Below are 27,128 nucleotides of genomic sequence, written 5' to 3' on the forward strand. Positions count from 1 at the left end.
TAGACAGCATTAGTGATGGCTCTAGATTTTAACTGATATTTTATTCTATGCCATAATATTCTCTGTAAATATTCAGAACACAATAAAAGACAGAATCGCAGTTAGAATAGCAAAAACAGAAACAACTAAATTATTCATATTTTCTGGCTTTTAACTTTAAGGATAGTTTATTTAGACAACTTTATTACAATGCTGGATATTAACTTTACAAATATTTTTCACATAAAATTAACAGTACTCACCATCTGGACAGTAACATCCATCTAAGCAGTATAGGTTGCTACCAAGACAATCTTTTTCAAAGGTGCAAGTTGGTGGACAACAACTGATACAGTCACGGTGTACAAAGCTGTCTTCACACTTCTCAGCTAGAAAAAGAGCACATCACATTGTGCATTAGTGCAATTTCTCTTTCCATACTGGAGAAGTCTTATCTCATTAAATAAATAGTTGTGCAACACTTCAGATGTAGGTGATTATCCAGTTTAGGTACAATGGATTGTTGGAGAGGCTGCAACTGATGAACTGCAGTGAATCTCTCATCAGTATTTAACTCTGTTTATCAAATTCTTCTATCACCTCTCCACTACAAGTTCATAGTTCCTGTAACAGGGGAAACAATGCATGCTCATATCTCAACTAGTTCAAAATTCCATGAACTACAATTGATAGGCAACAGTGACGACGAGAAGGAGTTGCATTCCCTTTGTTCATTCTTTTATAAAGCTGGTAGAGGCTGAGAGGTCAGCTGGAAACAGTGATGATATCAGACCTCCATAGATGTTTTTTCTTCCCTGTGAAGTATGATCAACTTACATGAAGTTCCAAGCAATCTGCACAAACATGAATTTTGTAGGTATCTACATGAGATCACAATGGAATTAAAATAATCCTCAAGCAAGTCATTGACTTCTTTGTTCTCCATTAATACTGAAGCTGGCTGATCTACTTCAGTATAAGGTTTGAGTTCTATCGCAACAAATGTTGTTAAGATGGAATTACTTGAAAAGGACATCTGGTGGTATTTCAAAGGTCATACACTATGCTTTGCTAAAGAGTCTTACTACAAGCAGGAAAATCATCCCTCCAGTCTCGCACAGGGGACCCAGCATGGGAGCATGCTCTAGCATACTCTGTCACCGCTCTGCAGTATGTTTCATCATCATCCACCCTGAAATGATAAAACAAGGGAGTAATCACAAAACTTAAATCCCACCTACAAATCAATGCCACGGGAGTCTGCTCAGAATACTTCACTCAGCTAATGCTGCTGTCCAAGAGGATGGTGAAACATAACCTTGTCATGAAGACAACGGACAGTTCAACAGTACAATTCAACAGTTGCCCAGAAAGGCAACAATGGAGTTCAAAATTACAGTTGAAGAATGCAGTTGAACAATTGCCCAGAGAGGTTGTGGGTGCTCCCACACCTGAGATGCTCAAGGCCAGGCTGGATGGGCTTTTGAGCAACATGATCTAGAAAGAGGTGCCCCTCCCAGGAGGTTGGAACTACATGATCTTAAAGGTCCTTTTGGTATGGAAACTGCCACCTATGCTGATACTTGGACCGAATGTCCCTTATCAAGCTCAAGTTTCTAATTCAAACTTAGTCCTTGAACTTAGGTGAGGAGAACCCTGTTGGTTAGTTGCTTAGCATCAGAAGCATTATCTATCAAATACTGTAGACAAGTTCAGAGAGTTATAGTGCAATCTTGAGCAAAGCCATTATCTCCACATTAATCTATACAGAAGAAGCTGGATAATGCATTTCTGCCAGAGTCAAGTAGAGAGATATTCATCAGTATTTAGGTAACCTCAGATTTTACCCAGATGCAAGTTACATAATGCAAAACACTACCAGTTTTTAATGTGAAAACCCAACAACTCCTATCACTCTCCATGAAGGACTTGATGCCAAAATGAACCAGTCATAATAAGACATTTCTATTATAAGTACTAGCAGCACAGATTAGCTGAGTTTGTCTTTCAGCAACAAAGATCAAGCTTCCAAATTAACGGTCTTGAAAACATATTAAATGGTATTTGTATTCTGCTTTCAACACATCTGTTACCAAATCAAACACCACTATATTCTTTGTTACAGTGATCACAGTTTCTCCCAATTCTCTTTATCTAATCCAATTAAATGGGTCTTAATACAAAGAATACTTGGCATATAAAATGGCCCCCCTTTATAAACTGACATTAAGCCACAAGAAGAGACCTCTTATAAGCAAAGTAAGCCTAAATTAATTAGGTTCTCAGACACAGAAACTTCCTTCAAGGTTTTTAACATTCACACAATTCATATTCAGCACACACATGCATTTCAACAAAAATCAAAACCTCCTTAATGCTGTAATACGGCTCAGTATGACGCTTGAAAGTTTGCTTCTCAATATACTTCTTTTACTCCTTAATACCATGACATAAATTAAATATCACATCTTAAAATTTGCTTTTCATTTTTCTTCTTCTGACTGAGGGAAAGGCACAATAAGCTCCTGAGTTACACTGACACTATGCAGAGGCAGCTCAGCTCTTTTCTTAGTTGAATTAACGTACAGAGCACCAAATGCAGAAGAAACACTTTGAGAACTTGCTTACAAACTCAAATTCTTCTATATTCACTCGATGGCAAAACAGAAAACTCAAAATTCATTGAAAATGAACTAACAAGTTGTAATGGATGCTACTGAGTGATTCTTGCTTTTAGTCTTGTGAACCTTTCTGTATGCTTTGGATTAAACTGATGATACTCTGAGAAGGTTATAATAGTACCTGACACAAATCCTGTTATTTACGACAATTGCCTCTTAGTCATAAGATCTTTTTAAAAAAGAAGCAATACATTGCTCAGTTTTCTGTTCCATTACTCTCTGAAGCATCTGTTTACTGTGAAAGACTGGCAAATAAATAAGAATCCGGGGCTAAGAGAAAAACAGCAGTTCACATATAACCCCAGCAACTGAGGATGTGCAACTCCCACCAAAACCAGTGAGAGCTGATTTTCTTTTTACATCTCTGAATTTATATAAATAAAACAGTCTTGAAAAAAATCTACATGTTTGAATGATGATGCCTGTTCTACTATATTTTTATCAGAAAAACAGTCTCTATGGAGGAAATGTTTCTACTCCTCCAGTATCACTGATATTTCCTTTCAGTATCGTCCTAATCATGTATTTTTTGCTCAGAGCTTCCACATGTAGTATTCTGTGTGTGTGTGTGACTAGCAACTACCTTTCGTCATTAGTGATTTTCCATGAATTTCTCTCCCACGTGTTTGTCTAGTCTTTCCTTGAATTCATGTAAATATCAAGCAATCAAACTTGAAGCACAGGTTACGTGTCCTCTAGTTCCACAGTAAAGCACCCATTGAGAGAAACACCATCTCCTCCATTTTGAATTCTTTTAGTTCCTACTAACTTCACTCAGTACTGCTCAGTTCTTGCCTTAGAAAAGGAAGCGTTCATTTCATACATCAAAAAAAGGAAACAAGAACTCCATTCTTACCTGCAAAGATCATTCATACAGCTAGAAATATAAGAATATGGATCTATGCTCTCATGACAGCTGAGAAAAGGAAATTGTAGGAATATTTGGCACTTGAAGAATATATCCTGTGCATTGAGGAAAATCAGTAAACAACAGTTAGAAAATAGTTTCTGAACAAGCATAATTATTTTTAGCTTTGTTGATCTAATCTAGGGTCCTTCATACTCCCATTAAAGCTTGAGAATCTCAAGTCTCCATTTATTATGTGTCCTCTACTATTCTTCCTAAAATTTGTCCTCTCTAACTACAGAGGCCTGATCACATGCTGCTCCCAAACTACCTGGCATGGCAGATTGCAAAATGACCAAAAAATTATTTCGCGTCAATCCTGGAGCTGAGCATGGTACTTCTGCAATATCTCATCATTTCCTACATAACGAGCTGTAAGATGCCAGAACTGGAAAGTGAGTAATGCAGCAATGAAGCAGACCTTTACCACTTGGCACATCCTATTGGAATGTTTGTACTTTCAAGCTAAACTGAAGATCTTCAGACATTCCCCAGCAACAGCCCTGACCTGAATCTTCTCAAAGCCTCAATGAAGTTGAGCTTTCTTTCTATATGGTTTATATTACCACATTCTTGTACCACCACTAGGCAGAGAAGATTTAAAAGAATAATAATAATAATTACTACATGATTAATTTACCTCAGTGGATTCTGCATTAGCTGAGCAAGGACTGGAAAAATCTAAGGCAGTAGGTACACAAGCTGCATCATCTGAGATTTGCACAGTCCAGCTATTTGCAAATTCAGCAATGTCTTCTGTATATTCACCTCCTATGTGATAAGAGAACCAGAAGAAAGACTGTCAGCACAAGCTACAAAGAGGTCTTGGAAATTTCTGAATGTTTGTAAATACATATGTTACTTCAGATATTGATATGTATAGAGTACATAGAGTTTAGAAAAAGTTGATTTTTCCTTTTTAACAGTAGGCAATATATTATACCACATGTAGATGAAAAATTACATAGGTATATATATGGGGCAAATATTCTTTTTAAATACAATTAACGACACTTTTACAACAAACATACAAATAAAAACTACTTTAACACACTGAACGTTTAGAAAAAATACATCTCTTTAAAACAATTTAAGACTTGCATCATGTTTCACAGTGGTCAGTTAGCACTGCTATCTCACTCTCTTCCCCTACTGCAGAAAACCCCTATGACAAACATAATACTGGCCCAGTTCTCCTAACAGCATGGGGATGGGAGAATGAATGAATGAGATGCACGATTGGAAGTCATGGCAACAGACACATAGGAACATGCAAGAAGGTTGCAGTAAAGGAACAAACCCAGAATTCCCATATTTTTGCAGCAAGAACTATGTATTACATTTTCTCTATGTTCTTAAGTATGCTAGAGAGAGTTTACTGCCTCCACTTTGAAGAACAATAATTAATATCTATGTAATTGTTATCTATGCATGGTTAAGAGAAAGAATATTGAAGAATATTGGAATGAAATTAGTTGCTTTCTTTTTTTCTTCATAGAACAGTATTATCCAAAACTTAATTCAACTTCGCTCAGCACAAAATGTACACAGTTTGACACTCTGGAATGTGGAAAGTCCCAAAACACAATAATCAGATATTTGTACTTGGATATCCACAAATAAACAAAACTAAACCAATCTAGTTCACTTAAGAGCCAGGGAGAGTTAAAACTTTTCTCCTTTGCTGACAGAAGAGTTCTGAAACTCTTCCCAAACTTAAAAGGCTGTTTTTTGTCTAGAAGTAAACCTGTTGATACAAATCTGGTTCTGCAGAAACATTAAAGAGTTTTATTTTCATTTTGACATGGCTTCAAAAAAACATTCTAAGTCTTAAAAAAATCCCACTATACAAAAATCACTGTCCTTAAAATAGTTTTACTCACAGATACAGTCCCATGTATTAAAGCGATAGAAAGGTGCAATGAAGATGAAGGGAACAGAAAAGAAATTGATTTTTTAAACTGTGCTTTGATATTGAGACTCCACAGCTTCGTTATGTAAGATAATGCAAAAACAGGGCATCAGAAACTGCGAGATTCAGGATAGATGTAAGAATTTCCTTTACACTACTGTAGGAATAGTATAGTCAGGGGAGACAAATCATCATCCCAAATGAGAAATTGAAACATTTAGAAAAAACTGGCAGCTTAGAAGCAATTTTAATGTAGTTAATCTATTCATGTGAAGATAGCAGAACGTCCAGCATTGTATTTGCACAGGTAAAAAGGTTACCATACAACTGGTTCAAGGTTAAAATAATTCACAGTGATCTGGATTGTACTGTACAATAATACTGTCATTTCTAACAAAGAGAAGAACCAAAAGAAATGACAATGGAAAAAACATGTCGCTCTGAAATTGAAGAAAGAGCTGTCATACTTGTCTTTTATAACAGAGAACACATTTAAAAATGCTGAGATAATTACTTTTAAAGAATTTGTGCGAGTTCATTACCTCTTCAGAATTCCATTTTTCATCACCATTTTTTTAACTAGTTATTAAACATATTAAACTCTGGTGTGCAGCAATTAAGGTTTGAAACAGTGAACACACTTCTTTCATGACAGAAGAAATACTAGGAATTAATACTGGGCAGATTTTTAAACAGTGCAAAGAAATGTTTCTTCCTTCATTCGAAGTCTTGAACACCTGCCTATCAACTGTAATGAATGGAACAAAACAGAAAAGGGAAAAAAAGTTACAGTGAGATAAACTTTTGACTTAAGAAACTGTACGGTCATGGGATTTGATTCTCTCAGCAATCAATGATGAAACAGTTCTATCTTTCTTCTTATCAGACTGAATTCCTATGTTTTCTCTTTCTTCACATTGGTTGTGAGTAGGACAAAAGTTTCTAGAGAGTAGAAGTACTTAGAACTACACAGATTACAGAATATTCTACCAACTTAGTAAATCACTTCTTCCTCAGATGAGACAGCATTGGACAACTCACCATACAGGGTATTAGAAGGCCCTAAATACAACATACTAACAGAGAGATATGAGGAACTTTCTGGAAAGTGCTTTTAAATGTAAATATTTCAGCTCATATTTTTATGACAGCAATGTAAACAAATGACTCAATGTGGTGTTTTTTCCAAATATTAATATTTTGTTTTTTCACTCTTTCCTCCATTCTTAAACCTACAGAAAACCGCAAGCATTTGCTTATTTATTTATTATTTCAAGGCACTTCCATCAGTTAAGATAAACATAGACCAAGTACTTTGTTGAGCAAGAAAAGGCTTAAGCATACATATAACTAGTTTCTTCAATTGAGATTTTTTTCCCTAAACGTGCCCCCAGCCTCACTGCAATTTTGGACATTGTGTTGAAGGATATGGTTTAGTGAGAACCATTGGTGAATGGTTGGACTGGATGATCTTATAGGTCTTTTCCAACCTTGGTGACTCTATGATTCTGTGAAGAATAGAGCACATATTCTATTTTCTATTCAAATAAGGACTCTGTCTTTTCTTGCATAAAAGATTTTAAGTGAACATGGAGCTGCTTACACAAGGTAAGGGTGTATTTCCAAGCCATTTACTTACTATTTTGCAGTATCAAGTCATCATATTTATCGCCATTAAAATTTCCACAGAGGCCACAAGGTTTTCCATGATGATCTTCTGTTAGCTTAATATAAATACCAGAGTTTCCATCCCAAGCAAGAGAAAAACCGAAGGTAGTTTTCACCAGAATATAGTCAGCCAATCTCTCAAAGAAAACATTTCCAACTGTCTGTGGCAACATTAATCTGGAAAAATAAACAACTTACTTCAAAGATCACAGATGAGACAAGATTAGTAGTAGAAAAATAAACATAAAACATTATCATCTAACTCTCTACACACTTTTTTTGCCAGGTTTATAGAGCCACTTCAGTATTTTGTCATCTATTCTTTGCCATCTGTTCTTTCTTGCTTGTCTGTATGGATCATTACAAGCGAATGTTTTTCTGGTGTATACAAGTATCAGCTGTTCCAATGATAAGTCTGAAAGAATAACTCATCTTCATTTTCAAAATTCAGCACAGGCACATAGAGGAATATGCGACTTCATGAGCATCCTGGTTTGCATAAGCAGCTCTGTGACATTACTATCAGAGCTCCTGGTATGGTGAGCATCAGCAGTCCTTCTGGGCACAGGATCGATCATCAGGTAGGTGAATGCAAATAGAGGGTTTTGCAGTACAGAAGATGCTCGTGAACAAGAATTGTATATCAGACAATCATATAATTTTTTAGTTGGGAGGAATGCCTAAAGGTCATCTAGTCCAACTCCTCTGAAATGAGCAGGGACTTCTACAGGTAGATTAGTTTGATCAGAGCCCTATCCAGCCTGACCATGAACGTCTCCAAGGAGGGGGCTTCCACCACCTCCATGGGCAACATGTTCCAGTGCCTCACTAACATTACTATAGAAAACTTTTTCCTTACATTCAATCTAAATCTCCACTCTTTTGATTTGAAACCATTTCCCCTTATTCTATCACAACAGACTCTGCTAGAGTCTGTCGAGTCTGTCCCTTTCCTTCTTATAGACCCCTTTTATATATTGAAAGACTGTTCTCAGGTTTCCCTGGAGCCTTTTCTTCTCCAGACTGAGCAGCCCCAGCTCTCTCAGACTGTCCTCACAGGAGAAGCGTTCCATCTCTTGGATCATTTTTGTGGCCCTCCTCTGAACACACTCTAACAGGTCCACATCTTTCCCATACTAAGGACTCCACATCTGGATGCAGTACTCCAGGTGAGGTCTCCTCAACACAGACTAGAGGGGAAGGATCATTTCCCTCAGCCTGCTGGCCACACTTCTTTTAATGCAGCCCAGGATACGGGTGGCTTTCTGGGCTGCAGGGACACATCATCGGCTCATGTCTAGCTTGCCATCCACCAGTATCACCAAATCCCAGCTGTTCTCTATCGTTATAGCCCCCAGCTTATAGTGATAGTGGGAATGCCACAATCCAGATGCAAGACCTTGCATTTAGATTTGTTGAACCTCATGAGGTTCACCTGGACCCACTGTTCAAGCCTGTCTAGGTCTCTCTGAATGTCATTCCGTCTCTCAGGCATGTTGACTGCACCACACAGCTTAGTATCATCCATAGTCTTGCTGAGAGCATGCTCGATCCTACTGTCACCGTTGTGTATCAAGATGTTAAAGAGCAACAGTCCTAGTACAGACCCCTGAGAGATACCTCTTATTACTATTCTCTGTCTGGTGAGCCACTGATCACCACTTTCTGGGCATGCTGGCATGCTCTCACTACCAGTTCCTTGTCCACTGAACAGTCTACTCTTCAAATCCACGTATTTGGAGAGAAAGACATTATGGGTTACCATGTCAAAGGCCATACTGAAGTCCAGATAGATGATATCTCTGGCTCTTCCTTTGTCCACTGACACGGATATGCCATCATAAAAAAATGACAAGGTTGGTCAGGCACAACCTGCCCTTGGTGAAACCATACTATTATGCCACATCACCTCCCCCTCTTCCATCTGCCTTAGCATAGGTTCCAGGAGGATCTTCTCCACGATCGCCAGCACAGAGGTGAGGATGACTTCCCTGGATCATCCTTTATACGCTACTTAAAAATAGGTGCTATATTGTCTTTTCTCTAGTCACTATGGACTTCACCCGACCATCATGACTTTCCAAATATCATCATGTGGCTTGATGATTACATCAGATACCTTCCTCCCTTGGCCAAAAAAACACTGGACAATAATATTGTAGCATGATTTAATCTTAATCTTCCAAAAGTGGTTCTGGTGGGATGAACAGACTGATAGTATTATAGTCATCAGCCTCAGATGCTAGTGTCTGTAACAATTATATCCAAATACATACCTTCTAACATGTTATGAAAGAATACCTTAAGTCTTTGAAATTTGCTGTACTTTATCAAACAGCAAAAAAAACACTTATGATAGTCTTGTACTCATTTTTTTATTTTGAAAAAAAAAAAAAAAAGTTAAAAAAGAGTACATTGGATGTTGGATGTACCTCAGAGTTTTTTGTGGAGTATTTGACCTGAAGGGGCAAAGGAGGTTTAAGATCTTTTATTCAGTTAATTCAGACTTGTCTATAAGGTTATGTGTTTAATTAAGCATAGCCACATGCAAAGCATAAATAATGACTGCCTTGTTCAAAATGGTATCAGGATGCATCAGAGATTAGCTGAAATAGTCTGATGCAAACTGTACAAAATCAGGGTGGTGAATCACTAGATCTGAGCTGAGAAGTTGAACAGGTTTGTGTAGGGAGTGAATGTTCATTCAGATATTTTATGAACACCATTACATCTTCCTACTCTTGTCAGTCCCAGTTCAGAGCAGCCAGGGATCAGTAAAAATACACAGCAAATTATGTTCCCTGTTTGACATAAAAAGCAGTCACTTCTTGAACTCCGTAATTTCTGCAATAAAACATTTTAAATGACCATTAGAACACTTACCTGTTTCCTTCCTTTCTTACTTCATGTCCTGAAATAGTTATTTCTTCTTGGTTTGAAAAAAACAAGCTGATTGACCTCTGACAAGAATATACTGAACCATGACAGTGAGGACTGTTATGAACCTTCAAGGGGAACAACATATGCACAGTTAGAATAAATGTTTGTTACCAATAATTTCATGCCAGTTTTCATAAGCACACATATGATAATTTACTTTTCTGCACATTAGTCACCAAAGAGCCTTAGAGACAAATATTTAAATTATAAAAAGGTCATAGTTACAAAAATATGCAAAACTAGAAATTTGCACTAACCAGTACTGCTGAGAAATACAGCAATTGTTTAACAGCACAAAGTATCACAAGTCAGTGGCTTAAACACTGCAAGAAATACTCAGGTATATAGCATAGATGAACTCCATAGACAGACTCTGTAGTAAGCTAGCTAATCACTGCCAATGTAGGAGCTTGTTATACACACTGAGATACCTCTACAACTTAGTTTCTACAGGTCTGGAGGGGATACTATAGGATACTAAACCTCTGCCTAAAGCCTGCATTCTCCCTGCCAATCGAGACCAGCACCAGCTGAACTACAGAATGCCTTACTGAACCACTCAGGATTTATTGAGATTTGAGAATGCTCTCACAGATTATTGCAGGCATCTAACTTAAGTGCATTGTTAAAACCTGTTTTTCATCAGTTTTCCAGGACTATCAGTGGAAACAGGAAGGCTCTTCTGAAATCTGCCTGTCCCCATCATACACAGAAAGGGTCAAGAGCCAGAGTATTGGCTTGACTCTCACATCAGCTTCTTAGTTTGAGCACAGCAAGTGGCACTCAACCAGAGAGAGATTTGCAAAATAGTGTGGCTTACTGTTATAGGCAGTATGTGATTTCCATGACTGCCCATTACTAGATCTCAGGTGTGTGCTTCTAGAAATGAAAACCATGCAGTTATTATCTCTGCATGTCCACAGTTTTATGGCAATAAAATAGATCTCAAATAAAAAATAATGTACTATCAGGCCTAGGAATGGGCATGATATGCCAGCGTGCATTTTTTTTTTTACAGCTTGGCATAAAGGATGCTACCTTTGCAATTGGGATTCCATTGCAATCCCAGCCATCAGCATTGCAGAGTATGGCTCCTGCAGTGCAGGAACATCCCTGTTGCCAGAGATATTCCAGTTTTTGTGGCCAGGGCGTGCTTTCAGGACATGAAAACTGTGGGCTCAGATTTATTCTGACTACTTACATGCGCTAACAAGTTAAACACTACTATGACCTTATGTGACAGTTTTCTTGGAGAAGGATGGGTGTTGGTTTTCTTGACAGTGCTGCGAAGCGAAATAAATGAGTAACTGTGAAACATTTTGCCAGCATAGTAATAGGGGCTGTAATTAGAAACCAGCACTCTCACTTTTACAGAGAAGATCTATTGGTAAACAAATACAGTGCTTACATATACACTAACTAATCTCCCTCACTGACACTAAATGCTGGAAATAAAAAATTTACTGTTTCTTTGAGTGAAATAAACTAAGTCAGTAAAAGCATTAAGGATTTCATATGTATAAAGAAAGCCATAATTAAAGTCATAGTAAATGTTGCTAGTATTGAAAAATGGTTTCTATGTAAGCCTGCCCTAAGATAGAAACACAGTCAAAGAAAATCAAAATTGCTCTCTTCTTCTCTAGAGAGGTGAATTTTTAAAATCAGAAGGACCATAATGTGAGCATTTGGTAAGGTTTTCTGCTCTCCACAGCCCAATTGGAGCTGACTGTAATGCTTCAGCATTACTTGTGATTTTTCTGATTAAACATCTTTAGGTTTTTTAAAAATATGACATTTATTCCAGCAGTGGTAGCTTCTCTCCTTCCAGAGCATTGGGTATCCACCAAAATATTGATTCTAGATTGTACTATAATTGTGGAATCATGGAATGGGCTGGATTGAAAAGGATCACAATCACAATCATCATCTAGTTTCAATACCTCTGCCATGTGCAGAGTTGCCAACACTAGACCAGGCTGCCCAGAGCCACATCCAGCCTGGCCTTGAATGCCTCCAGGAATGGGGCATCCACAACCTCCTTGGGTAACCTGTTCCAGTGCATCACCACCCTTTATGTGGGCTTTGCCACTGCATTTTAAGAAATCCCCTAAAATATCAAAGCTTCACACTGAATCTAAAAATTATACGAAATAATGGAAGGTAGATAGCATCTGCCTATGACCTGAGTGAGTGGAAACAAGAGATTAAAATTCTTTGAATGCTACTATTTGGGGAGCAAGAAAGTCACATACTTATAAATGAAAACAGACCCTTGCAGAAGGAATCAGAATCTAGATCTGCCTTTATCCCTGTAACCACTGTACCACCATGTTTGCATTACAATTTGGACCACTCTTGTTCCATCCCCTTGCAGAATCAGCAACAATTGTAGAAAAAAATAGCATAATGAGCTAACGTCCTCTCCACACAATCACCTTCCTTCAGAGGTAGCATAGGTTTGAATTCTCCCTGAGCTCTATATCATTAACCACAACTTAAAAGAGTGCCTCCCATACATAGGTCAGGATGAAGGCTTCTGAGCTGTTAAACTTCCCTGCATGACGCAGAGGTAAGCCAAAATTAGAACACAAATCCCCAAGGGAACAGACTTTTCCACGGGCTGGGGGAAGCAGTTCCCATCTTAGCAAGCCAGTGGCTGCAAGTCAGGGTCTGCTACACTTGGTTGCCCAGCCACCAAGCAGCTGATAGCTATTTGCACTTCACTCAGCAATTCGGTATGTTCTGCAGTCTGATAGCTGAAGTTTATTGAAGCTTCCAAGGCCTGCTTTAAGACCCAATTTGCTGCATGGGATTTCCCAGAGAGGAGAGAGCTGAGATCCTTTTTTAGCAGAGGGGGAATAAGAAATACTATTTTTAATATACTGACTCCGTTGATTATTATTTCACCAGTGTTTTGCGTTACTGCACACATGCTTAGACATTTTCCAGCAGCATAGTTTTGTGTGTAACACAGCAGTTTGATCTGTTTATTCTCTCTCTAGTTACTTTATTTATGAAATATAGGAATACTCGGGATGTATTTCTAACATATGCACACATCCTTACCTGTATAATCAATAGATATCAAGATGTTATAATCACAATATAATCGAGAGTGTTAGGCAAAGTAGACAACGACAACAAAAAGGAGAATAAGTGGAAGAGCTTACCCTTATGCTGGGCTCACCACAAAACACCAAGAGAGGTGATCTCCAGAAGAGATCCTTCCCTACTGGTAGCCAGCTCTTAAATAGGTCTAGGAGGGGTGCAGCCTGGCTCCACCCCTTCCGGCAGCACAGGTGAATTGCCTTCAGCTGTGCTCCTCTGGCTGACTCATGGCTCACCTCAGGTGATCAATCAGAGGTTCAGGCCGTGACTCAGCAGTTCCCATACACTTACCCAAACAGTGTAATGTGGTTCTGGAGTACCACAATCTTTTGCAAAAATATAGGAGCAATTTCCAGGAAAGTAGTAGTAGATGCCATCAAACGTTTCAAAATGATACTGTCCCCATGATTTGCAAATCCCATCTCGGTCCTTACCATTGTTAGGAACTGCAGAAAACACACTGAGTTTACAAGAAGTACAGTAATAAAAAATGTAAAGGTAACAAAGATATCTACAGAAGTAAAAAGTTGGGAAGGAAATAAGAGTTATGAACAAAGGGAATAACAAGGATGAAAGATAACCTGATTTTTTTTAACTTGAACTAAAAGTACATTAAAAAAAAAAAAAATTAAGAATGCAGTTTTAGTCCCACACAGTCATCAGAAATGTTGGGTTCACTTCAACGATGACATTTTAATACAAAGGACTACTGAATATCTGGGATGATTCTTGGTATAAGAGATTTCACAGTACATTTAATGAGTCAGTTATTTTCAGTAAGTCACTCCATCTTTCTATCAATTGTACAGTTACTCAGTTAACTAAAAAAAGTGGCCTGCTGCTGATACATTAGACAGTGATCTATCTGTTATGGTATCCATGAATCCTCATAGTCCAGATGCTATAACCTAGGCATTTGTACTGTTACTCTACACATTTCCCTAACACCTAGTATAATTTCAGTCCTCTTGTCCTCTAGTGGAATGAAGTTCTGCTACTATAAAGGAATCACAAAGTTTATGTTGACAATATTGTTTTTAAAACCTTCCCCTTATATATCACTTGAACACAAAACTTGATTAATGCTTCGGCCCCAGACTTACCAATTTGGCACCTGCTTCCTTGAGCTTGAAAAAACTGACAATCACAGTCACCTGCCTCTGTGCAGCTTGCTCCATTAAGGCACTTTTGAGCACACAAGCCTGTCAGCAAGCAAAGCAGCCTTTTAGTAGATACAGTATTTTTCAGACAGGTTGAGACTCACATTAGATGTTTGTTCTAAAATCATAAGCATCCATATTAGCTAAGAAAAATAACCAACAAGACTTTCTTTTTAACATTTACTTAATTTTATACTTTGTGTTCCTTGGTTAAAAGACAAAATTCTCCCTCTTCTAGTCTGAGATTTGTACACTAACAAAGGAGCAAAAGGTCAGTCTCCTCCCAGCAAACAAAAGGTCAAGTTCCCATGTAAAGAAACCAAATCCCAGTCCTCCCGATCTAGAAATACACAGGATGAAGATTATTTTAATTGACCAAGTTCAGCACAACTCATACATATGTTCAGCTCTTCCCTCTTAGGCATTACAGAAAAGGGTATATTCAGCTTATTAACAGTCTAGAATATATTACAGAGACAAAACTGGTTAAAAATAATTCTCAGGAGATGATAAAAAATTATATAAAGTTATTTCTGCTGAAGAGGTGACTGAAGTCAGAAATTTAAGATTACATGGGAACGGCTTGTTTTGTGTTATAATTAGTAACTGTTTCTAAAAGCAGTTTAATTAAAGGGTTTTGTAGCCTGTTTGGAAATTAAGACCTCACTGTGTACTAACTGTTCACTGAGGTTGGTCTAACTCAGAGCTCCCCAGAAGTAGAGGAGAAAGAGGTTTTCAAGTTTCAGGTTTGCAGATAGTTGCTTTCCTTCCCAGGAAGAAATTATAATCCTACATACAAATATTTGCAATGCTGACAGTGTTACTTTAGAAGTACATTTTCAACAGGAAATTTCTGTAACTTAATGAGGATAAAATGAGATAATGAAATAGGTAAGGGTTTGTAGGGGATAAAGCCCACAGCAAAACAAGAAGCAGGTAGGAGGGCAGAGTGTTCAGTAGCATCTCCTCCCAGGGAGATTGGCACTCACCTCTTGCTGGGCTCCATGTCAAGGTCCCATTTAGGTGCAATTGAGGAGATGTAGCTCGAACCTATCGGAGAAACATAAAAGCAAAATCAGGGTATTTGTACTTTACAGATTCACCAATACAAGCCCAGGGCCTTACAGAAGGATTGGGTTAGGACTTGGCAGGTTGTTTCAGACATGACACAGCCTCACTTGCTGCGGACAGATTGGCTGCCTGGACAACAGGAAAGACAGTGACTGCAGCACTTATGGGGAGGGGAAGCATGGTTTAGGGGAATAGAGAACTATACAGCAGTATACTGGGGTCACTGCTGGCCTTCTCTCCATGCTCTCTGCTTCACCAGTGCCAATGAACCAGCAGAGTTCCACCGAGGAGATCTGTGTTTATATTTGGGAGAAAGAGTGAGGACCTGAGAAGCATCCTGCCTTTTTCACTTCCATAAAATACAAAGAGTTGGAAAGTGTGGAGATGCAGTATCCCTTCTTCCCCAGATTCCCCTAACTCATGCCCTGCAACACTCCCTGATCATCTGATGTAGCCACTTCAGTTGTGATAGATTTTATGTCCCATTTAAGACTCTTCAGAACTGCATTTCAGCTCATCCCAACCAAAAAGGAGACAGATCTGCCTGATCTGCATCCTATCTTGTGGAGGAACAGGGGGCAGAGGGCTGTAAGGAAGCCCTGGGTTCTGACCCAGCACTCCGCTGTTGCAGAGTTTGTCATGTCACATCAATCCTTCTGAGAACTGAACAAGTCCCACATGACAAGCACTCCAGGGTTTTCACCCCCATTTGATTAAAACATTTACTAGCGTGAAGTGCCTGAAAGATATTTTGCACTACATTTCTTCATGGCTATTTTAAATCCTTTTGTTTTACAAAGCTTTGTCCTTCTGCTTAGATGGTTACTCTTGGCCATTTTTTTTTACTTCTCTCTCTGTGTATTATGAAGTTATATTTCTGTACTCCCATGCTACCCATTCAGGTATACACCAGCCTTCAGCTGCACAACTGAGCAAAACAAATCATTTAAGCCTGGTGAGAAACTCCTCTTTCTGCAAATCCTGCTTCAACTCTGGAGCTTGAGCTAACAGATTTCAGTGAATGCAACTGTACGATAAACAGATCAGGTGAAGTCCCACCAATGCAAATACTTCCTCCTCCAACTGGAAACTATTTGATGCACTCATGCAGCACAATCTGTCTGTAACCAATCTGAACTGGACTCCACCAGAAAGCTGTTCCACAGGCTGTCTGTAGCCAAAGAAGTTCCTCATCATCTGTGTACAAAAACATTCCTCTCCATTCCTTCTCCTCAGCAAAGCAGCTTTTTGCTTTTGTTGTTCAGGAGAGGTAAAGCATATTTGCTGTGACAGCACTGTCCTGCTGAGCACCTCTCTGAGACACCATCAGTCCCAAGAGTCTGTTTCCCTCAGAAAGTGTTTGCCTAGTGAGGGAAAGAGGCTTGACTCACCTCAATGTTACGTTTCATACTGGCTGCTTTCTGTCTTCGTCAGGAGACAAATCTCCAAGAGACTGAGAGAAAATAATTTGTGGTTGTGTTGCAGGCTGTCTGCAAGAGCCAGAGCAGAGGCTTTGGGCTCCACACCTCACCCTGGAGAAGGGTGCTGTAACTTCTGCTTGGGCTCTGCAGCACAAGGTGTTTACCCACAAGGGAACAGGATTCCTCTTTACTGTAAAATTCCAGTCAGACATCACCTGTGCAAGGCAGCAGTGTGGGGCGTGGGGTGACTGGTGGCCACTGCCATCACCACCACATGCAGTACCCTCCTCTGCAGTCATCTCTGTGTTTTTCATCAAACACTAACAGGCTTCTGGGGCTTTCTGTTCACCTCCACACAAAGCAGAAGAGCAGTGGTGTTATTTCCCATCGTGTGCGTCAGCTGTTCTGTCGGGGTGGGTAATTCAGTGAGCTTTCGCCAGGAGTGAATGAATGCATGAGGCCATGGGCCTCGGCTGGAGGCAGCAGGTAGGGAACAGTGGCTCCTGCTCACCGTCCTCCTGTTACCACGGCCTTGCTCCATACAAAGGCCCCATTGTCACAACAGCAAAGCCCCAGAGCAGAACAGGGGGAGGAATTCCCCACTCTTTCGGAGGTATAACCTACCTCTGTTGTTAAGAGATCTCTTTTCTGTCGAGTTGCATTAAACTCGTTTCTGGAAGAAAACAAAAAGGATCTTGTATAACCAAAGGTCCCAGGAGCAGCCTGAATAAGCCGTTCCCCAGAGAGAAGTGTTTCTCTCCGATTACCATCACTTTATCAAAGAGGTCTTTCTTGGGTTAACGTTTAAAATCGTGATTCTTTTTTTCTTTTCGTAGTCTCATTTTACAGAATTCAACAGCACTCCAATCTCTGCTCTCAGACATCAGGGAGGTACAGGGGAGAGGAAAATAGAACAAGCTTATATGACAGGATACAAAACTGCAAAATTGATCCATAGGTACTTGAACGTGTGTGTGCGGCAGCGAGTTGCCCTACGTGTGATGTGAATATATTGGTATAATGCTTTTAATAGCAGGAGATTACTCACCAGCTGTAGTTGATTTAAATGTGTGATTTAGTTTAGAAATAAGGGCAGCAGACTGTAAAACATACTTGGTTTTACCAACAGTCCAAGATGGTATGTATGTGTGTGTTCACTAAATACAGAGGTCACTAGACATCCAAAGCTATGTCCAATTGGACACTTCTACTAGAATTGATGGCATAGTTCCCATTTAATTCAATGGGATCAGGAACATTTCCTAGTTTGGGTTTTGTTTGGATTTCAGCTTCTACATGAAAACTTGTATTGAAAATGTTTATTTTATGGCTGTATAGCACTTACTTTTCTGTGCTTCAAATAGCAGCTAGGATTTTATCATGCAATTAAAATCGTAGAAGGATACTCATTTAATGTATTTTTCCAGACATAAAATAATGATCTCATCTTGGTTTCATTCCATTACTCCTCTAAGCTTTCTTGAGACTGTAGAAGTATCATTTTTCATAAGTGCCTTCATTTTTCAAATGGAGGATCCATGCCCATTATATAAATTCTTTGAAAAGAATCGTAAACATTACAAAAGTATGTTTTACATCCATTGCACATGTACATGACAACTTACACGGCAAATTCAAGACTGTATTTTACTTTCTAACTTACACCACAACAGATAGCCTTACATATTTTTGTTTCATTCATAGGACTTAACAAATAAGGAATAAAAACTTACCTTGAAGTCCTCCTCAAAAGAGAAAGCTCGCAGTAAGTTCCTGTAGATTAAAAAATCATCAAGGTAAACATTTCTCTGTAGTGTCACTCCGCATTTGACAAATATCACTACTGAATTGTGTTCTTCAAAAATAGTTAATGAACCTAAGTTTTCAAAAGTGTCTTTACAAAACCTTCTCTTCACAAGGAATCTAGCAACAGATGCTCTCCTTCCTGAAAGCCTGATGCTCACAAGTGCTCGCCACCTGCAAGTTCCCATGCTCTCAGCTCTGGTACACGCTACCACCAAAAAGAGCAAAGCATTCATATTTCTTCAGAGGCTTAGGCCATATCTAATAAAACATAAGAGGTGATCAGATCTATCCAGAGTCAAACTTCTAGAGCGGTAACCTGTAATCTTTTTCTGATTATTACTTATAAAACTCAGTTGCCATTCTAATAACATTCTCATGTTGTCTTAGAAATCCTTATAATGGCTGTAAAGAAACTATCTACAAGATCTATTTGCAGTGCATACACGTATAAATTAAAAAGATTGTTTCTATAGCCAGAAGAACAATTGCTTTTTCTAACATTCCAAAAATGCTTAAAAACACTGCAGGTGCAATCTGATCAAATAAAATTATACCCTGCTGAAATTAATTACTAGCTTACTCATATAACAATAATGGCAATGAAACAAAGAAAGTTAAACTTAATTCTTTAATAACTTCTTTCGTTACAAAATTCAAACATAAAAATGTATCCTGAAAAAAAATGCTATATTTTAGCTCCAACACTTATCAGAAAGAATGGAAATATATATAAAAAATTTTTAACCTGTGAAATTGTTTTATTAACTCCAACAAGGGTCAAAAATGTTGGTTTATGATAGAAAAATAAGCAGACACTAATAAAATATTCACAAAATTAATTGTAGAAGTTAGTATTACTGCAAAAATGAAATAAAGTTCTTACCTTGCAAAGAGGACAGCAGTGAATGAAGCAAGAATATACTCCACGGTATCATTAAATTGAGCTTTCCCACAATGTTCATTTCAGTATAACTTAGTAAAAGGAAATTCATCCAAATTAATGGCTTTGACTATGATGGCATCTTCTAACTGTGTCTTCCTACAGTGTGTTTAGATCCTTTAAAATTTAGATAATTGGATGCATGATTTAAAATAATACAATACAGAAAGGAAAAGAAAAGGAGACATCAAGCTTGGTAGATACATACAGCTTCAGGAGCTTAGCAAGCGTTGCATATAACTTTCTGGCTGCATGTCTCATTAGAAATGCACGGTAACTGCTGAGCAGAGTCTGTATTAGTTACACTTTCGCCAGACCTGTGAGCATTACTCCTCTGTTGAATTCAATTGGCCCTTTATAAGACAGCAGACAATAACAAGAAATTTTGCCATGTTGTGACGCTTTGAGAGATCCTTCGGTCGTCATCACGCCTTTGTGTGCTTTGACACTTGCGTCGTTTGCTGCCCGTTTTGTTACAGCAAACAGCTTCAGCAAGAACCTGCAATTGTGTTAGTGCGTAAAATACAACCAGATGGTTTTGGAAATCAACATATTAATATTCTGCATCTGTTCCAAAATGAGAGACCCAAATACCATTAAATAATACACCTGGATTTTTAAGAATATTTTGAATACATTTTTGTGTATAGTTTGCTGTTGCCATCAAGGAAAGCTACTCAGAAGGTAAAAATAGTAGTTCAATTTAAAAAATAAACAAACAAACAAACACACACATTTTGAATATTTCATATTATTTAAAAAAAAAAAAAAAGAACGGACCAATGTTTCTAATTTCCATTTAAAAAGAATAATATAATTTCACCAAACTAAACAAGAACATTTAAAAAATGGAAAAATCTTACCCACTTTTCTCTAAACATTAATAGAATTATTAAGAAGTGAAGTTTTCCATCTGTTGAAATGCCTACTCCTCACTTCCATTTTTAAAGCCTACCTTTTGCCTAACCCTCCATTCCTCCCAGCACGCACTTCATAAGATGCTGGAAGCATTCCGCACAAGGTGGCTGTGGACTGAAATAAAATTTAGAAGTTGATAGTCTCTTTGGTAAAAATTTCTCCCACTGATTCTTTCAGCCCTTTCTCTTCCCCTCTCTCCAGCTGGATGAGAAGAGGCAAAGGAAAACACACAAACTTTCCAAACACAAACATTCATGTCCACACAGCAGTACTCACGCAGGTTTGGGATTACTGGTGGCCCAAGGATAATTACTGCAAACTGATATACATTACAGCAGTACACCACAGTTCAAGTATTTTCTAAGAATTATTTTTGTTACTGACTATATTTAAGTGACTCTGGATCCAGCTTTCTGTTTATATATGTATATATCCACAAGATACTTATCAGACACTGAGATCAGTTATCTGCCCATCTTGTGTTTCATTATTCTGTAAATCATAAAGGAAACTTATTTACACCATTCACTTTTCAAGGAGATTTTTGGTTTGTTTTTACTTCTGACTATCTCTGGGCTAGTCCCATTTCACAGAATGCTTATCTGCAGCAAGAATGCATCTTCCAGCTCAGCCTCATCTGCTTCACAGTGTCGAAAATCACTCGTCTGCAAGCTGAGGAAAAAGAAATGAGGTCCTGATCCAAATTATGCACTAATGTAGTCATGCTTACAGACTCTAAATACTTCATGTGGACACCTATCTTGTAGGAGGTTACAGGGGATAATCAGTGTCTCATGCTTTCATAAATCTCCTATTAGAGGACAGAGCCTTGAGATTACTGTAGAGCTTCCAAATTACAGAATCACCAAATTACACAGAATCATAGAGACTGGAAAGAACCTCTGGAGATAAAATCAAGTCCAGCCCCTCAGAGCAGGTTACTAGGAAAGTATCCAGGGTTTTGAATATCTCCAGAGAAGGAGACTCCACAACATCCCCAGGCACCTTGTTCCAGTGCTCTGTCACCCTCAAAGTAAAAGATGTTTTCCTCATGTTCATATAGAACTTCCTGTGTTCCTGTTTGTGCCCATTGACCCTTATTCCATCACTGGGTGCTGTTGACAAGAGCCTGGACTCACCCAGTTAACTTCCATCCATTAGGTATATATAATCATTGATAAGATCCCCCCTGCAGGCTGGCAACTTTCAGGTCTCTCAACCTTTTCTCATAAGGGAGATGCTCCTGGCCTCTAATCATTTTTCTGGCCCTCCACTGGACTCTCTCCTGTAGTTTCCTGTCTTTTTTGAACTGAAGAGGCCAGAACTGGACACAGCACTTCTGATGTGGCCTCACCAGAGCAGAGTAGAGAGGAAGATCACTTCTCTCCACCTGCTGAACAAGTTCTTTTTAATGCACTCCAGGATACTATGGGCCTCCTTGGCCACAGGAGCACAATGCTGTATGTCTACCAGGACATACAGCTCCCTCTCTGCATAGCAATTTTCCAGCAGGTTGGCCCCAATACTGATGCTTGCAGTTATTCCTCCCTGGGTGTAAGACTCTGCACTTGCCCTTGTTGAACCTCATAAGATTCCTCTCTGTACAACTTTCCAGGTCTCACGGCAACACAACTACGTGGTGTGTCAGCCACTCTTCCCAGCTTTGAATCATTAGCAAACTCACTGGGGGTGAACTCCATCCCTTCATTCAGGTCATTTATGAAGATGATAAACAAGACCAAACCCCAGGGGAACTCCACTAGTTACAGACCTCCAACTACACTCTGTGCCGTTGATGAGAATCTTCTGAACTCTGCCAGTCAGCTAGTTCTCAATCCACCTCACTACACACTCATCTATTCCACACTTCCTAAGTTTACTTCCAAGAATGTTATGGGAGACAGTATCAAAAGCCTTGCTGATGTTGAGGTACAGAACATTCACCGCTCTCCTCTCATCTACCCAGCTGATCATGACATTACAAGCAGCTACCAGATTGGTGATTTCCCCTTGATGAATCCATGATGACTATTCTCAATAACCTTCTTTTCTTCCACTTACTTAGAGATAACATCACTTTCCCTGGGATGGAGGTATGAGACATTACCAGCCTCAGAGCTGTTTTCCTTTGAAGCTAAGTGTGGCGTAGAATCATTTCAAACACTTCTAAGAAACCTGACCTGGAATTTTTCCATTCCTCAAGTTGATTAATATAATTTAACTCTTTTTAACAGGAGCTGTTAAAATGACTTTTTAATGTATACACAACTTTTACAAAATAAAATTGAAGCACATTAGTATTGCCTAGTTGCTTAACTTTCTAACATTAAAAGCAGGCCAAGCCTAATTTACAAGCTGTAAAGAGACTTTTTCATTAGGTCTGGATATCTCTGCTCAAGTCAGAGTAGGAAATAGCACAGTCCCAAGCAGATGAAGGACATTAGCTAATAAGGGAAAAGAATTATTCAGCCAAGTACACTGAACTGTAACTCAGAGGACTATATTAAGAAATTGAATATATATATGTATGCCCCAGCAATGACTACATTACCTACACAAGTAATAGAATACTCACAGATTTGAGACTTCTAGAAAACGTAAACAGGAACAGTGAATTAGAAAATAACTACTTTGGTAAGAAAATGAACACAGTATAGAAAACATGCTGGCCTATATTTAAAAAAAATGCTAGTGCTACATTTTCAAGTTATATTTTTTTCTCTTTAAAAGTGAAAATAAAAAAATTTAATACAAATTTATTTGTATATTGTAGCAGAAATGCAAAGCTACAGCTGGAACCAGTGACTGAGCACCTGGTGGGAAGGCAGGACCAACCGAGAGGAGCTCAGCTGCATGCGATTTCCCTGAATGACTGGAAGGAGTGGAGCCAGGATCCACTACTTCCCAGACCTCATTTAAGGGTTGGCAGTGGAGGCAAGGATATCTAACCTGAGCCTTCAAGGGATAAGCATATGTTTTCCTTTATTTTCGCACCCACGGCTGTTGCATTTGAGCAAATCCTCGCTTGCTGCAGCTTAGGATCTTCATACTCTGTTGTCATTGCTGCACTTTCCATCACATTACAGTACTCAATATAAATTTGCCCAAGATTTTCCAACCTAACATTTGAGAGGATTTAATTTTATATACAGGTTGTACATTTTATCAGGATTATAAGCAATAGATGAAATAGCAACAGCCTTCAGTGACTTGGATTCAAGTATGCTCTGTTTTGGATTTAGATCCATTATTATCATTAATAAAACATGACACTTCTTGGAGCTCATATTCCAGCCTTCATTGGACTGGTATTTTCAGTGAAGAGCTTGAGTGGTACTACACTCTCATGCATGTGCCAAAATATCCTTAGGGTTAACATCAGTGAAAATAATGAAAGAGCAAGAATGATAAAAGGCTAGACGCATTTCTGCTCCGAGTATTACCTCAACAGCTGATCAAAAATCTCCCTAGAGGCTTGAAGATCAGACTGTATTTCTCTGTAGAAGGGCATCCATGGCTAGAGCAGATACTCAATCACCAAGTCTCGATTTCCATGCCCAAAGAATCAGGACGCTAGGAAAGGATTTTTATGAAAATATTTTCTCCTTAAGTCTTCCAAAAGCTTAAAACTTCACTTTAATTGCACTTCCTCAGTGAAGTTAAGCCCTCTAGTGGTCAATTGGCCAACAACTATTTAGAATAAAGACCTTCAGCCATTCACACAAGCAGACACCAGTCCAATTCCACAAACATTTCTCATCTGGAAAGCAAGCTTGTGGGAATTACATTACTCTGCAGGATTAATAGGGCATTTTCATAGGTTCAGAGTTCAGTTCAGAAAGCATTTTTATTATGCTGAGTTTTTCTTTGGAGAAATAACATGCAGATACTATCTCTGGTTATATTAGCAGCAACGCAAGTTTTGTTTTCAGCTTTTTCATAATGGAAGAAGTCCCTGGTTGTTATGAGTTATTTTGTGGGCAACAAAACTGATAACTCAGGTTTCCCCATAACTGTGAAGGTCACCCCTAAGGTTACTTGTGCTGGGTATGTCACTTCCCCTGCTCCTGTGACTTTCACATCACAGGAACTCCGTTTTTCCCTTTTTCCCCTGCATCTCACTGGCATAATAGCTAGGCAATAATCAGTTTTGGACAAAACAAAGTGTAAGGTACATATGTGCCAACTGGCAGGCTAGTACACATTTCCTAAGCAATGAGTGAGCCATTGCTTGTCAATCACCACACAAGCCAAATAACTAAAAGGCTTATTTTTCCCCAGCTGAAGCTAATTAGCATCTATCAAGATGCCAGTTTTCACAAAACTCACAGGAATTCAGTAACCACATTTGAAGTTATCCCTGCATCTTTTCCTTAGAGATTCATGCTGCAAGTTAAGAATATCACAGGACTCAGCAGCCTGAGAGCCAGCATGCTTTGTGAGCAACTCTATTCCAAGGAAGAACTCTGAGGAAGCCACAGAAGAAGAAATGGGTCAGATGTGAAGACGCAGAAATAAGACTGAGGAAAGCAAACTGTGCATCTTGCCAAAGAGACTCAAGCGTGATAAACTTAATATATCATTCACTTACCAGGATTTTTTGTTTTATGCTACGTAAATTGGCAATAGAATATACAACAGTCATCTCCAATGAAAGTGTGAGAAGCTTGAATAAGTTTTTTACTTCAATTCAGGTCATGTATTGCAGTATTTTGTGGCAGACTCTAACAGCTAAAATGGGAGATGGATGGAGAATTCCTTTCCAGAAGGAATTTGTTGAAGTTATTCTTTTAACTCCTGAGTAACTACATTTCAGGGAAAGCGTTTTGAACAAAAGCTTTCAGCAGAAAAAAAGCAGAAAGATGCAACAAGCGTCAATGTTTATAAAAAGCCTATGATAATCATTTCTCTAAACTAGAGCAAAAGGGCAACATTGTGCTGTGATCTGCATTTCCTAACTCAACTCACAATCAGTTTATTTTTGTGTACTTAGTACACTGAGATGACCTATCACTGAATAAGTGAGAATAGAAATAACACTTTTGATAGAAATCCCCCCCCCAGAATTTTGTATATTGAGATGCTCAAATCAGAATTTCAGTAGTGTCATGCAAGCATACAGAAGACAGGAAAAATATCTGATTTCAAAAGCAATGCAGCAGAAGGTAGGGTGCTGTAGCTTGATTAGACTTCTATGTTTCTTCTATTTCCTCTCCAATTGCTTTCCAAACACAAGAAACAACAATGTAGAGCTGTTTCCATGCCAGTTGGGTCAACTCATATCCAAGTTCTCATTCAATCATTTGCAACTCTTCCAAGGGACAGAATTAGCCTTTCCAACAGCCTTTCCTTGGCACATCACACATCTTACTCAGAACTAAACTCTTCCCTCCTAATCAGATTATTTCTGAAGGTCTTCAAAGCTTCAATGGATGAGAAACTGGAACTTCTCCAACATTTCATGTTTGATAAATGCATACCCTAAATGTATCTCTCAAAATTAGTCACATTTTCAACCCCAAATTTTTCACACATGCTTTCCTAAGGCTTTCCATTGCCTCACCTAGCTCATGACAGCAAATCATAAGAAAATCAAATTTATTTTCTTATTAAAGCACTTGATGCTGTTCTCTATGTCTGCCTGTAATTGTAGGATGAATAAACTAGATCCAGTGCAATTTGTAAAACAGTCCTTTTTATGTTTTACAGTTACAAAATAGAATATACTGAGTTCATTTCAGAAAAAAAAGCTTCCTCCATTTAGACCTATCAATCCAGAAACCATGCTCATTTTCCAGTAATAACTGGGCTGACTTCCTCTGCACGTGCATATATAATTACTTTGTTTTTAATGATGTAAACTCCAAACTTCACAATACCTTCCTGAATGTATACTTTAACACCACATTAAGGGAGTTATTCTCAGTGGAATAAATCATTTTGCCACTTGCCATTAACAGTGCATCAACATAAGCAGTTCATGCAAATAGGAAGTACTTACTTTCAATACTCTTGTGGTCATGTTTGGAACTTCACTTGTGAAGCAGTAATTCAAATGAATCTAAAATCAGAACGGAATTCATTTGAAAGGACTCTAGTTGCCAACACAGAAGCATAAAAGGTACTTAATGCAGAATTACCCTAGGACAGAGTACTAAGAGAAGGCATATACTAGAGTTAGATCCACTCCTACATCACAGACCAAGTCAGCATCAAGGCTTTGACATTTTCATGCAGAGAACATGGATCATCTCCGTCAGTAACACCAGAATCACTCAGCTCCCTGTAAAGGTCCATTTGCTTGGACATATTTCTATCTGCTTCAACAAACTGTTGCACGTCCCTCACCAAACATCCCACCCCTCCCAAATAAAAGAGGATGTAAGCTTTTAATGTTTCAGTAACCACACACACATCCGTAGTACAAGGTTTTCCTTCATTACCAAGGCCCCACAAGACTTGCTTCAAAATGGATAAAAGAGGAAGAGTCATCAGGTTTTACTTCAGTATTGATGTATTTGTAAATCAATCTGAAGTGAGAATGTATTTACACACACACACACACACACACACACACACACACAAACACACACAAAAAGCAGTTTGAAAACATGGGA

At 38.6% G+C, this 27,128-nt stretch overlaps 1 protein-coding gene across 1 annotated transcript in view; it reads right to left on the reverse strand.

The window, feature by feature from the left end:
* OTOGL (otogelin like) overlaps positions 1-20,277 on the reverse strand; it is a 93,132-nt gene extending 72,855 nt beyond the window's left edge. The window contains exons 1-12 of the mRNA XM_052669087.1: positions 19,537-20,277; positions 18,581-18,620; positions 17,472-17,520; positions 15,345-15,405; positions 14,299-14,397; positions 13,487-13,641; positions 10,031-10,152; positions 7,119-7,324; positions 4,208-4,338; positions 3,517-3,623; positions 1,065-1,171; positions 243-368 (exon numbers count right to left, since the gene is read on the reverse strand). Of these exons, the coding sequence (XP_052525047.1) occupies positions 243-368; positions 1,065-1,171; positions 3,517-3,623; positions 4,208-4,338; positions 7,119-7,324; positions 10,031-10,152; positions 13,487-13,641; positions 14,299-14,397; positions 15,345-15,405; positions 17,472-17,520; positions 18,581-18,620; positions 19,537-19,645 (1,312 nt within the window). The 5' untranslated portion in view covers positions 19,646-20,277. The remainder of the gene's footprint in view (positions 1-242; positions 369-1,064; positions 1,172-3,516; positions 3,624-4,207; positions 4,339-7,118; positions 7,325-10,030; positions 10,153-13,486; positions 13,642-14,298; positions 14,398-15,344; positions 15,406-17,471; positions 17,521-18,580; positions 18,621-19,536) is intronic.
* Positions 20,278-27,128: the final 6,851 nt, after the last annotated feature.

The sequence above is a fragment of the Tympanuchus pallidicinctus genome, unplaced genomic scaffold (assembly GCF_026119805.1).
Source record: "Tympanuchus pallidicinctus isolate F22 unplaced genomic scaffold, pur_lepc_1.0 scaffold8, whole genome shotgun sequence".
In the NCBI taxonomy this organism is placed as follows: domain Eukaryota; kingdom Metazoa; phylum Chordata; class Aves; order Galliformes; family Phasianidae; genus Tympanuchus; species Tympanuchus pallidicinctus.